The following is a 13,209-nucleotide window of genomic DNA, read 5'->3' on the forward strand; positions in this document are numbered from 1 at the left end:
TTCACTTTCTAACACAGTTTCTTTGAGTTCACTTATCTGTTCCTCTACTTCTTCAAATCTGGTGTTATGTGTCTCAAGAATCTTTTTAATTTGTTCAACAGTTTCTTTTATTTCCATCAGATCTGCTATTTTTTTTATTTACTCTTGCAAATTCTTCTTTATGCTCTTCTAGGGTCTTCTTGATGTCCTTTATATAGTGAGCCATGATATTGGTGTTTGTGATTCTTTATTTGATTAATTGCTCCAAATTCTGTGTCTCCTCTGGTTTCTTAATTTGGACATTTGGGTTATCCATATCTTCTGGTTTCTTCCTATGCTTTATAACTTTCTGTTGTTTTTGGCCTCTTGGCATTTGCTTATCTTGATAGGGTTCTTTTAGGGTATGCAGGCTTATCTAAAAAATTATCTATAATTTGACAGAGCTACAGCTTGGTGGAGTGCACTTTCCTTGTCCTCCCAGCAGATGGCACTCCCAAGCCATCTCTTACCGTCAAGCCAGTTCCCCCCAACTTCATCTATGCACCAAGTGGGTCCCAAAACATGTGGAGATCCAATCAGTGCACCAATTTTCCATTGTGCAGTGGGGAATGACAGCCCGTTGGGGGGGGGGGTGGGGGGTAATGCCCTGTGCAGTTTGGCAGGAAGAGGGCTCTAAGATACAGTAGTTCAAGCCATTCCCAGGGTTGTAGGTGGAATACCCTGGGGCTGCAGAACCTGTCTAATACTTTAGCTCAGATTCCCTATAATCCCTCTCTGCCATGGGCCCACAAGTCCCTGAGATTGGTGTAGGGCTCTTGGCACTTCTGTGTACACTGTGGGTTTCCATGAGGAGGAATGTACACCATCACAAGCCAGCCAAGTCCTGAATTCCCTCAGGGAAGCTCTTGGCTGCAGCACTGTGAAGGGGTTTCTCCCAGTCAGCTGCAAAGATGGCTGTTCAAGGCATGGAAACTACCCACTTCAGCAATCATCCACCTGCTGCAGTGGACCATCTCTGGCATGGGGGCTCTTAGCTGTGGGTGTGTGAAAGGTTATCACCCACACCAGATACTGAGGTGGGTGCCCAGGGTATGGAAGGTACTCTCCACTGCACTCGACAGCAGGACCAGGGAACTGGCAGCTTTCCAGGTCTTACACTAACCCACCTCCAAACACAGTCTCTCAGTTTCTCTCCACCATGCCTGACTGCAGCTTCAGCTGCTGGTCCCCTGGCAGCTTTCTCGGTCTTTCACTAACCTGCCTCTAAACACAGTCTTTCAGTTTCTACCCACCATGCTCAACTGTGATTCCAGCTGCTGTTACCATGGAGGCTTTCCAGACTGAACACTCACACATCTCCGAATACAATCTCTCAGATTCTCCAAGTACACAGTCACTGTGGGTGTAGAAGTCCCTGCCCAGCCAGTGGAATCGTGGAACCACTATTCTGGAGCACTCTCTGTCTTTTATCCAGTGTTATTCATGGAGAATTTTGTTCTGTCTCTCCTAATCCACCATCTTGGCTCCCCCTCCTTATCTGTTCTTGTTTGTGTAGGATTTCAGATATTCTGTCCTCTAGTTCCTGCCTCTTCAAATCTGCTGTTGTATGCCTCCATTGTGTTTCTTATCTATTCTATTGAGCCTTTCATTCTCTTAACTTCTGCCAATTGTTTTTTCAAACTTTCAAGTTTATCCTTATGTTTGCCCAATGTCTTCTTAATATCCTTCATCTCTTTTGCCATATCTTCTCTCAACTTGTTGATTTGATTTTTGAATTGATTTAGCATATTTGTTTGAATATCTTTAATCAGTTGTTTCAACTACTGTATCTCATATAAAGTACAAGTTTGTTCCTTTGACTAGGCTATATCTTAATTGTTTTCTAATGTGATTAATAATTTTTTGTTGTCTAATCATCTGGTTTCCTTGATTACCCCAATCAGATTTTCCCAGAGCAGATGGGCCCAGGCCTCAGGAAGAGGGTGTAAACAGTATCAGGTTTCCCTGAGGATGAGACCCAACAAGTTGTCAGACTTTCCTGTTAGGCCTCTAGAGGCTGTGCTTGTCCCATCCTGCCTGGCAGGTGGTGCTTGTCAGCTCGCAGCTCCCCACTGGTATAAAGAGGTGCAGTGCCTTTAATTCTCAGTAGACCTTGTCCCTGCCTGGAATTGAGCGTCAGAAGCCAAGCTTAAGCTGTTTCTGTTTCTTTTTTTCCCCACACCCTAGGGTCTGAGTTTTCTGAGGGAGGGCAGCTGCTTTAGCTGGCCCCTACCTCCCCCTTTTCTTAGGGAAGATAAGCCCTTTAGGGATTTAATTCCTACACTTGACTTTTTCCTTTGACTCTGATTATCTTAACTCCACACTGACAACTGAAAATGCCCAAGGCATTCTCTAATGAGTTACTTAGAAAGAGAGGACAAAAGGAAAAAAGAAAGAAATCCCCTTTCCAAAGCCAGTCCCCAGCTGCCCCCCCCCCATTACCAATCAAGAATCAGAGTTGATGCCTGGTTCTATGTGCCCCTTTTCTTGGGACACAGCCCTTTGCCAGTATTCTGAGATCAGCCAATGCCAAAAGCCACTGTTTTTATTTACTTTTGTATCTTTTTTTCCATCAGCCCCACCTCGTCTCTGTCAGAAGAAATCTCCAGTTTCCTTTCCTGCTTGCTCCAGGTTTATCTGTGCTTGAAGCTTGTATTCAGTAGTACAAATTCATTAATTAAAACTGCAGTTGGAGCTCGGTTGAGCTACCTTCCTCCTGGTAGACTCCTTCTTCTTCCCACAGGGAAGTCTTCCAATGCAGCCTGCCATGCCAGTGGCGGAGGGGCTGTAGCGCTGCAGTTCGGGGAGTTTTACTTACAGTTCTTATGCTGTGATCTCAGCCATTCCACTCATTCCAGACTGGTGTATGATGTTTTTCCAGTCACAGACGTCCTCCAACAGTTGTTCCAGACTATTTACTAGTTGCTCCTGGCTATATGCTAGCTGTTCCAGAGGACTAACTAAATTCCACACCTCACTACACCACCATCTTGCCCCACCTCCAGCCAACATAAATTTTTAACACTCCTTTTGTTATCTCTAGCAACTTTTACCTGGAGGCCTGATTCTGGGTGGAGGGTCTAGAGAAATCCAGAGAGGATCTACGTTAGTCAGTTTTTCCTGAGACAACACAGGTCTAGGACTTACAAAGTGGATGTAGTTCAGTATCAAGGCTCCCTGAGTATGAGACCAGCAGGGTGCTAGTCTTTCTTGTGAAGTCTCCTGATTCTGTTCTGTTCCTATTCTGCCCAGAAGATGGTGTTCTTTGGCCCACTGGTCCCCTCAGGCTTAGGTTGGTATTGTGACATTAATTCTTAGCTGACCCCAACCCTTCTGAGGGTGTGGAGCTATTTGAAATGTTGCTGTTTTCCCATCTCCATGGGTCTGAGTTCTCCAAATAACATCCACTACCCATGATGGGCTTTGCCCCCCTTTTCTTGGGGATGAGCCACTCCTTAGCCCCCTGCTCCCTGCAGGCTGGAAAAGCCACAGTGACTTTCAGGCAGCCCCACTTCCAACTCTGCTGGAGTGAGTTTCAGACAGAGGCTGGGCTCCACACTTTGTAGATTAAAACCTGATGATACCCCAGCTCCTGGGGTCTAAATTCTCAGAATGAGAGCTGCCACTTGAGCAAAGCTCTGCACCCCCCTTTTCTTAGGGAAAACCTGTTCTTTATGGAACTATCTCCCCTACCTGATTAGTTACTTTGTCTCTCAGTCAACCCTACTTCCATCCCTGTATGAGGCAGGACTGAAAACAGAGACTGCTGGCTGCTTTCTCTAATGGGCTGCTTAAAGAATAAAAGTAGCTGTTCTCAGAGCTGTACCCTGACACCCTGTGTTCACCAATCAAGAGCAGGAGTTGGTACCTGGCTCTGTGTGCCCCTTTTCTTGGTGCACAGCACTCCTCCAGCACTCTGAGCTCAGCCAACTCAGATGCCTCCATTATTTTCATCCACCCTGCTTCCTCCTTGCTGTGTATGAGGTTGAAATAAAAGTACCAAGTTTTTTCTTCATTGCTTTGTAAATTTATCTGTGCTCAGAGCTGGTAGTTTGCACTCAGAATTCATTAATCAAATCTGCAATTGGTGCTTGGCTGAGTTCCCCTTTCTTGCTACTAAGAGAAAGGTTTCTCTTTCCCACCAGGGAGTGACTCTGAGTCAGCCTGCCCTGCCAGTGGGGGAGGGGCATCGGCCTCTACATTATGGAAGGATTTACTTACAGCATGTTTGCTGTGATTTATCAGTCTCTCCACTCATTCTTGGTTGGTGTATTATGTGCTTCTGGTCTCTGAAGTCCCCCAAACATTGCCAGTTATTTACTTGCTGCCATGGAGGAAAGACTAAATCCTTCAACTCCAACTGTCACTAAAATAAAAAATTTAGAGACTTAAGAGCATTGGTCAAATGTGGGATAATGTAGCTATTCACTCTTTTATATGATGGACCAAGACTGAAAACAATTCTATTTCTCTTTAGCATAGGACTGATGAAAACATGTGTATCTGAGCCAAAGTCCAAGAACAGCAATTAAGAGCACATTTGGGGAAGAAGATGGCGCTCACCAGCTTTTTACCTGCACCAACTCAGCTATCTCAGGACCAGCTTGAGGCTGAAGAAAAGGCAAGATCCCAGAGATCACAGCAGACCTCACTGGTCTCCTCCAGAAGAGAACCTCCCCCATATGGGTATCGGAAAGGTTGGATACCTCGGTTATTAGAGGATTTTGGAGATGGCGGTGCTTTTCCAGAGATCCATGTGGCCCAGTATCCACTGGATATGGGACGAAAGAAAAAAATGTCCAATGCGCTGGCCATTCAGGTGGATGCTGAAGGAAAGATTAAGTATGATGCAATTGCTCGACAAGGACAGTCAAAAGACAAGGTCATTTATAGCAAGTACACTGACCTGGTTCCCAAGGAAGTTATGAATGCAGATGACCCAGACTTGCAAAGACCTGATGAAGAAGCCATTAAAGAGATAACAGAAAAGACAAGGGTAGCCTTAGAAAAATCTGTATCGCAGAAGGTTGCTGCAGCCATGCCAGTTCGAGCTGCTGATAAGCTGGCTCCTGCTCAGTATATCCGATACACACCATCTCAACAAGGAGTGGCTTTCAACTCTGGAGCTAAACAAAGGGTCATTCGGATGGTAGAAATGCAGAAAGATCCAATGGAGCCTCCAAGGTTCAAGATTAATAAGAAAATTCCCCGGGGACCACCTTCTCCTCCTGCACCTGTCATGCATTCTCCTAGCCGAAAGATGACTGTAAAGGAACAACAAGAATGGAAGATTCCTCCTTGTATTTCAAACTGGAAAAATGCAAAGGGTTATACAATTCCCTTAGACAAACGTCTGGCTGCTGATGGAAGAGGACTGCAGACAGTTCACATCAATGAAAATTTTGCCAAACTGGCTGAAGCCCTCTATATTGCTGATCGGAAGGCTCGTGAAGCTGTGGAAATGCGTGCCCAAGTAGAGAGAAAGATGGCTCAAAAAGAAAAGGAGAAACATGAAGAGAAACTTAGAGAAATGGCCCAGAAAGCCAGGGAGAGGAGAGCTGGGATCAAAACCCATGTAGAAAAAGAGGATGGGGAGGCTCGTGAGAGGGATGAAATCCGACATGATCGGCGAAAAGAGAGGCAGCATGACCGGAATCTTTCCAGGGCAGCTCCTGATAAGAGGTCAAAACTGCAGAGAAATGAAAATCGAGATATCAGTGAAGTAATTGCCCTTGGTGTGCCCAATCCTCGGACCTCCAATGAAGTTCAGTATGACCAAAGGCTCTTCAACCAATCCAAGGGTATGGACAGTGGTTTTGCAGGTGGAGAAGATGAAATTTACAATGTTTATGATCATGCCTGGAGAGGTGGCAAAGATATGGCCCAGAGTATTTATAGGCCCAGTAAAAATCTGGACAAGGACATGTATGGTGATGACCTAGAAGCCAGAATAAAGACCAACAGGTTTGTTCCCGATAAGGAGTTTTCTGGGTCAGACCGTAGACAGAGAGGCCGAGAAGGACCAGTTCAGTTTGAGGAGGATCCTTTTGGTTTGGACAAGTTTTTGGAAGAAGCCAAACAGCATGGTGGCTCTAAAAGACCCTCAGATAGCAGCCGTCCCAAGGAACATGAGCATGAAGGCAAGAAGAGGAGGAAGGAATAGATGTGCATCTCTTTGAAGTGAATGAACTATTATCCATAGCCCTAATGATGCAAGTCATTTAGGAAAATACTTTGTAAATGGTCAGGATAAAAACCAAATCTGGGAGCCTGATCCCAGTGCTCACTTTTTATTAGGTCAAAGGGGGGATGGAAAATTCTACTTTGAACTATTTAGCTTTTTTAAGAGTGGGTTATGTTTATGCTTCTCCCACCTTTTGGCATTTATAGAACATACTGCCCAGCACATGAAATTAAGACCACTTCTTTTGGTGTGATACTAGTAGTTTGGGGTTAATATTTTGTAGAACAACAACTGATTATTATGAATAAAGATACCCCAACCACAGTGTGTAGGAGGATGTTCACATATTGGGATTATCCTGCCTAATGAATGTTTACCTCTGTTGTGCTCTGTTTTAATTTGGAGTGGGGAAAGTAAGCTCTTACTTGGTGAAACTATTTGTTTCAAATAAAAACATTTAGACAATTTTCAAAAAAAAAAAAAAAAAAAAAAAAAAAAAAAAAGAGCACATTTGATGACATATAAAGAAATCCTACAGCTCAACAATTGAAAGACTAACACTCCAATTAAAAATGGGCAAAATACTTGAATAGACATTTTTCCAAAGAGAAAATACAAATGGCTAACAAGCACATGAAAAGATGCTCAACTTCACTAGCTATCAGGGAAATGCTAATCAAAACCACAATGAGATATCATTTCATACCTACTAGAATGGCCACTAATAAGAAACAGAAAACTCCAAGTGCTGGAGGGATGTGGAGAAATAGGAACATTTGTTCACTGCTGGTGGGAATTCAAAATGGTGCAACTACTCTGGAAGGCAGTTTGTTGGTTCCTCAGCAAACTACGTATAGAAGTGAAATATGTAAAGCATTCTGTTACTGAGCATATACTCGGAAGAACTAAAAGAAGGGATGTAATAGACATTTGCACACTGATGATTATAGAAGCATTATTCACAATTGCCAACAGGTGGAAACAGCCCACATGTCCACAAACTGATGAGTGGATAAACAAACTGTGGTATATACACATGATGGAATATTATTTAGCATTAAGAATAATGAAGTCATGATGCATGCAACAAGGTGGATGAACCTTGAGGACATTATGTTGCACAAAATAAGCCAGACACAAAAGGACAAATATTATATGGTCTCACTAATATGAACTAATTATAATGAGCAAATACAGAAGGTTAATATCTAGAGTATAGGTTACCAGGAGACAGAAAGAGGGTAGAGAATTAGCAGATGATGCTTTTGATAAAAGTAATGTTTAAGAAGGTTAACTGTAAATGTTCAAAAATGGATAAATGTGATGGTAGCACAATACCCTAAGTATAATTAACAATGCTGGAGGTGTGTATGGTTGAAAGGGGAAGTCTAGAGTTATGTATATCACTAGAAGGGAAGCTAGAGGATAAACCATGGGATTGTATAACATAGCCAAACCTATTGTGGATGATAACTGGAGCTATCTGTATATACATTAGAAAGTTCTTACATGATTAGAACAAGTATACATCACTATTACAAGATGCTAATAATAGAGGGTATATAGGAAAACACAATTAATGCAAACTAAGACTATAGGTAACAATATCATTCTAATTTTCTTTCCATCAATTATAACAAGTTACTAAACCAAAGCTGAACATCAATAATAAAGGGTAGAAGGGGTATGGGATTGTATTTTAATTTATTTTTGGAACATTGAGAATGCTCTCAAATTGATCATCATGGTAAACACATAACTATGTGATTACACTAAGAGCCATTGACTGTACACTTTGGATGGATTTTATGGTGTGCAATTAAACTGTAAAACAAGGACACATCTGATGTAAGCCATATATCTCCCAAGATGCAGGTTATTAAAACCATTTTTCCTTGGGTTAGGCATGTACGAAATTCGGACTTAACCACTGGTGCTATTTCCATCATTTCCTCAATTCCTTTATGGCTACGTTCAATCTTCCTTACTTTCATTTAAGTGTCTTTCAGTAAATATTTATTACAAATGTTGAACCATGTTTATGGGTAAAAAGAAGGTAGAGTTTAAATTACTAAATTTTGGTAATTCCAAATATATCATTTATGTCAGAAGGAAGAATAAAAATTCAGTAACTGATCATGAAATTAAAATTGATTCCTAACAATGTGTGGAAGATTTAGGAAATAGTTACAAAGAGCCAGGTAAATTCAAAGCCAGCTTTGAAATAACAAATTTCTGTTTTTCTTGTGATGTACAAGCAAGGATATGTCAACTCGGCGACAGACTCTCCAGTGCACACACAGAGGTTGCTACATTGCATAGAATTTGTGACAAATGGGCTTCAGAAGCCTAAAACTCTGAGCTCTCATGATCTTCTTTTATCTTGCTATTTTCATTCTGCACATTGTTTCCTTCAGCCTGATGGACTTGCTTTTTCCTCAGAGTGTAAATGATGTGGTTCAGCAGTGGGGTCACCACAGTAGTTATGAGTGCAGCCTCTCTGTTGGAGTCCAGCCTGCTCATTTGCTTTGGTTTCACATAAATGAAGACACGGCTGCCGTACATGAGAGAGAGAACAATGAGATGAGAAGAACAGGTAGAGAAAGCTCTCTGTCTCTCCTTGGCAGTTGGGAGACGCAAAATTGTGAATACTATGTTGCCATATGTGATGACTGTTAAGATGAGGGATGTCAGAAGGATGAACAAAATAATGCTGAAGACCAACATTTCTACCCATTCGGTGTCAGAGCAGGAGAGGTAGATCAGAGAACTGAGGTCACAATAGAAGTGAGCAAAGACATGGGAGCCACAGAAGAATAACTGGGAAACCTTCACCACCAGAGCAGTGATGAGAATGAAGCTCAGAGCAAAGCAGGCCATGACCAGGAGGAGGCAAAATAACAATCAACAGACATTACACCTATCAGGAGGAAACCTGCTGCCCACAGAAATAAAAAGACAAAAACTTGTATGAAACAAGCAAGAAAGGAAATTGTTTGCCTGCCTAATAGAAAGATGGCCAGCAACTTAGGAATGGCAGCACTTGTGAAGCAAGACTCAGTGAAGGAGAAGAAACTGAGGAAGAGGTACATAGGAGTGTGAAGCTGGTTGTCAGCACAGGTGATAGTGACTATGACCACGTTTCCTGCAGTGGAGGCCAGGTGTGCCAGCAGGAACACCAGGAAGAGGACATGGCCCAGGTGCTGGATGGCAGGAAACCCCTCCAGGATGAATCCTTGGACAGCTGTCCCATTCCCAGATTCCACAAACATCTCCATCCAGAGCAGCACAATTTGCTTATTTTAACTTACAATAAGAAATCATAGCTAGGCAGTAAGCTTTCAGGGGAGCACAGTTCTAAGCCTAAGGAGAAAAGTAAAACAGTCCAGCAGAATGGTTCTTTTATCAGGAGGACCTGACTGCAATGCTAGCTCTTCACCTTCTGTAAAATAAGATAATGATAGGATCAAGCTGTTCACATTCCTGTGTTAGTTAAATAAGAGAAAACACAGAAGTCACTTGCATACAATGTCAATGTTACCTATGTGTTCACTATAGTCAAATTGTATATTATGATCCTTAAAATATTATTAAGTATAGTGCTTCCAGTAGACAGGATTATTGACATTTGCATCATTATAAAACATCATATTGCACTTTACAATGTAATCAATTTGTAAAAAAAAATCATAGCAATTATATTAGTAATATTCCCTTTGAACAGATGGTTGTTAAAATATGCAAAAAATTCTTTGCTCCTACTCATCATCACCATTGTCTCATCATCATAATCATCATCATCACCATAATTTGTTGAGGACTTCACTAATGCTTAATTATATGCTGGTCACCTAGATTCATTACTGCTATTATTCTCCATAATAATGATGAATGTTAGGTTGTCCCCACTCCTTCTACATAAGGAGAAACTAAGGCTCAGAGAGCTTAGGTCAGTAGGAAATGCAGAGCTGTGATTCTGGTCATACCAGCCTAACCAAAAGTCATGCTGTTTCCAAAATGTTGTGACAAAGTACTTTTAAATGAGAGCAAAACTATTGCTGATATTTCAAATGTAAGTGTAAGTTAAGCCTCATTTATCTTAACTTTTTATATACTTCAGTTCATGCCATGGATGAATAATTGATCTAAAGGAAGACACAAGCCTTAGAGATAATCTATCTTAGCACTGCCAGTTTACAAAAGATGAGCCTGATACCATACATGACAGAGGCCACTCATAGACATGGTATAACCTTTAAACCCAGAACTTAACATGCTCTCCCTAGGCTCCATCCAGATACACATGAAACTGAAAAACAGTACTTCACCAGGTTATCCCACTGAAGAAGTGCAAGCCAGGAACTTAGAACCCTCCCACTCACTTACTTCACCACTCCTTGAAACTTCTACTTCTCTCTTTGTACCCTCAATAAATGACTCTGCTCATGGTTGGCTCTACTACCTCAATACTAAGCTGAGTTTCTGCAGGGTGGGATGAGTCACCCTCATTAACCTGTGGCTTCAGCAGCCAGTCTCCTTACCTGTGTTCTCCCATTGCCTGTGGGGCAGTTTGGAGGAGGCTTTGCATCTGTTCCAGTTCACAGCAAATGGTCCACTGAGGTACTGTGTTTCACCAAGGGTGGGCACTTCCAAGGCCACCTCTCGGGGGCAGGGCATCCTCCTTTTGCATCTTTTCTATTCTCCAGAATCAAGAGCATATGGGCTGAGGGGAAAGTAGAGGAAAAGAAAACACATGTACCATAGCTGGTTGCTCCATAGTGGGGTGAATGTGCACCCCATGTTTGTAACACCCAAGAATTACACAGCTGTGTCCCTGTTTTCCACAGAGTACACTGTTTCACAATATTATGGGTTTTGACTTCAAGGACCTCTTGACTGTTGAAGTCCCAAAAAGAATCAAACAGAATAAAGCAGATTTCACTGTGCCCAATTTTGGACTAGAGCATGACCCTGTGACTACTTTGGGTTCTTGAAAATAGGTCTTGCTCAATTTCCCCACTAGGTAAACCCCAGCCCAGAATGCAACATCCTGTGCACTCCCCACAGCAGCTAATGGGAGCAGGAACCTCCTTCTAAGATTCCCTCCCTGAGAGCTGCACAGAGAAGGTTCCCTCTCCCAAGTCATTGCATTGACCTAGTGCATCTGCAGCAAGACATCTTATTTCACACAATGTGCCAGCAACATAGCCCCTGCCTTCCACATGGAGAAGCATCCTTCCTCTACCACATCAAAGACAAGAATCTCCAGCATGTAGACCTAAGGCCTTTGCAAGAGTTTCCCACAAGACTATATTTGGACACAAAGCAGGATGTACTGGGACAATGAACAGAGAGCTCAGGTTCTCAACCTTCAATAGACATTGAAAGATCAGGGGGCAGAAAGTAAAGGCAGGGCTAGGTCCCTGGAGGGAGCTAATTGGTCCCTTTTGAAAACAAGAGTTACTGGCATAATCCTTCTATTTATCTTCCCATTGTCTGTGGTGACACTTTCTCCTAGAAGTCCATGTTGTTTTCTGCCAAGATTTTTCAAAACAATTATGTTACAATTTCCCCAGGGTCTTTAATATCCTAATTTGCATTTTTAACTGTTTAAGGTAAAAGGGGAGTCTAACATTATCTAATACTGATGTTTGCGCTGATGCCAGACTATAGAGGTTAAAAATATAGATTTTATCATGAGAAAGAGCTGGGTTCAAATCCTGACTTACCATGGTTTATAGGAAAGTAATGGTTTCTAAGGAAGGGAATTGGGGGGCCACCTTCCTCTCTTCACACTTCTTTTGTCTACACCAACAGTATGATTCTTTGGGGGGGATTTTTGTCAGTAGAACATTTTCATTGCCCTCTCTGATCCTCTTGAGAAAAGGGAAGAGCATATTTCTTCCTCTCCAGGGAACAAAAGTGGCTTTCAAACATATGTCATTTTACTGTGCTTTGCTTTATTGTGCTTTAAAAGTATTGCAATTTTTATAAATTAAAGGTTTATGGCAACCCTGCATCTAGCCATTTTCCCAATAGCATGTGTTCACATCGAGTCTCTGTGTTACATTTTGATATTTCTCACAATATTTCAAACTTTATTATTTTTATTATGTAGTTATGATAATGTGATAAATGAACTTTCTTGATATGATTGGAATTGTTTGGGGGCAATCACTGACTGCCTTCCCCCCTTCTGTCTCTCTCTCAGGCCTCTCTAATACCTGAGACACACCAATATTGAAATCAGGCCAATTAATAACCATACAATGGCCAGCAAGTGTTGAATTATTCCTCTGATGGAACTGGACAATGTAAATTAAAATCCTTCTCAAAATGATTCACCATTTTATAGATGCCATTAAGGACATTCATGATTTATGAGAGGAGGTCAAAATATCAGCATTTATAGGAGTTTGGAAGAAATTGAGTCCAGTCCTCATGGATGACTTTGATGGCTACAAGACTTCAGTGGAAAAAGTAACAGCAAATGTGGTGGAAATAGCAAAACAATTATAATAATTAGTGGAACCTGAAGATGTGAGTGAATTCCTGCAATCTCATGGTAAAATTTTAATGCGTGAGGAGTTGCTTCTTATGGATGAGCCAAGAAAAGTATTTTCTTGAGATGGAATCTACTCCTTGTGAAGATGTTGTGTACATTGTTGAAATGACAACAAAGGATTGAAAATATTACATAATGCTTATTGATAAAGCAATGTCAGGGTTTGAGAGAATTGACTCCAATTTTGAAAGAAGTTCTACTCCAGGTAAAATGCTTTCAAACAACATCGCATCCTACAGATACATCTTTTTTGAAAGGAAGAGTCCATCAATGTGGCACTCTTCACTGTTGTGTTATTTTTAAGAAATTGCCACGGCCACTCCAACTTTCAGGAACCCCCACCCTGCTAAGTCAGCAGCCATCAACATCAAGGCAAGCCCTTCCACTAGCCAAAAGATGAAAACCTGCTGAAGGTTCAGATGGTGGTTGCTATTTTTTTAGC

General features: G+C 41.8%; 1 protein-coding gene and 1 pseudogene across 1 annotated transcript; one reads left to right on the plus strand and one right to left on the minus strand.

The window, feature by feature from the left end:
* The first annotated feature begins 4,569 nt into the window (after positions 1-4,569).
* Positions 4,570-6,671, plus strand: LOC119510300 (SNW domain-containing protein 1). Its single transcript, XM_037804547.1, has one exon. The coding sequence runs from the start codon at positions 4,571-4,573 to the stop codon at positions 6,179-6,181; it is 1,611 nt and encodes a 536-aa protein (XP_037660475.1). The 5' UTR covers position 4,570; the 3' UTR covers positions 6,182-6,671.
* Positions 6,672-8,580: 1,909 nt separating this feature from the next.
* LOC119510887 lies at positions 8,581-9,486 on the minus strand (annotated as a pseudogene).
* Between the last annotated feature and the right edge of the window lie 3,723 nt (positions 9,487-13,209).

This window comes from Choloepus didactylus, chromosome 15 (assembly GCF_015220235.1).
Source record: "Choloepus didactylus isolate mChoDid1 chromosome 15, mChoDid1.pri, whole genome shotgun sequence".
In the NCBI taxonomy this organism is placed as follows: domain Eukaryota; kingdom Metazoa; phylum Chordata; class Mammalia; order Pilosa; family Megalonychidae; genus Choloepus; species Choloepus didactylus.

Coding starts and splice junctions, on each gene's coding strand:
- LOC119510300 (XM_037804547.1), top strand. CDS start 4,571: ATGGCGCTCACCAGCTTTTTACCTGCACCAACTCAGCTATCTCAGGAC.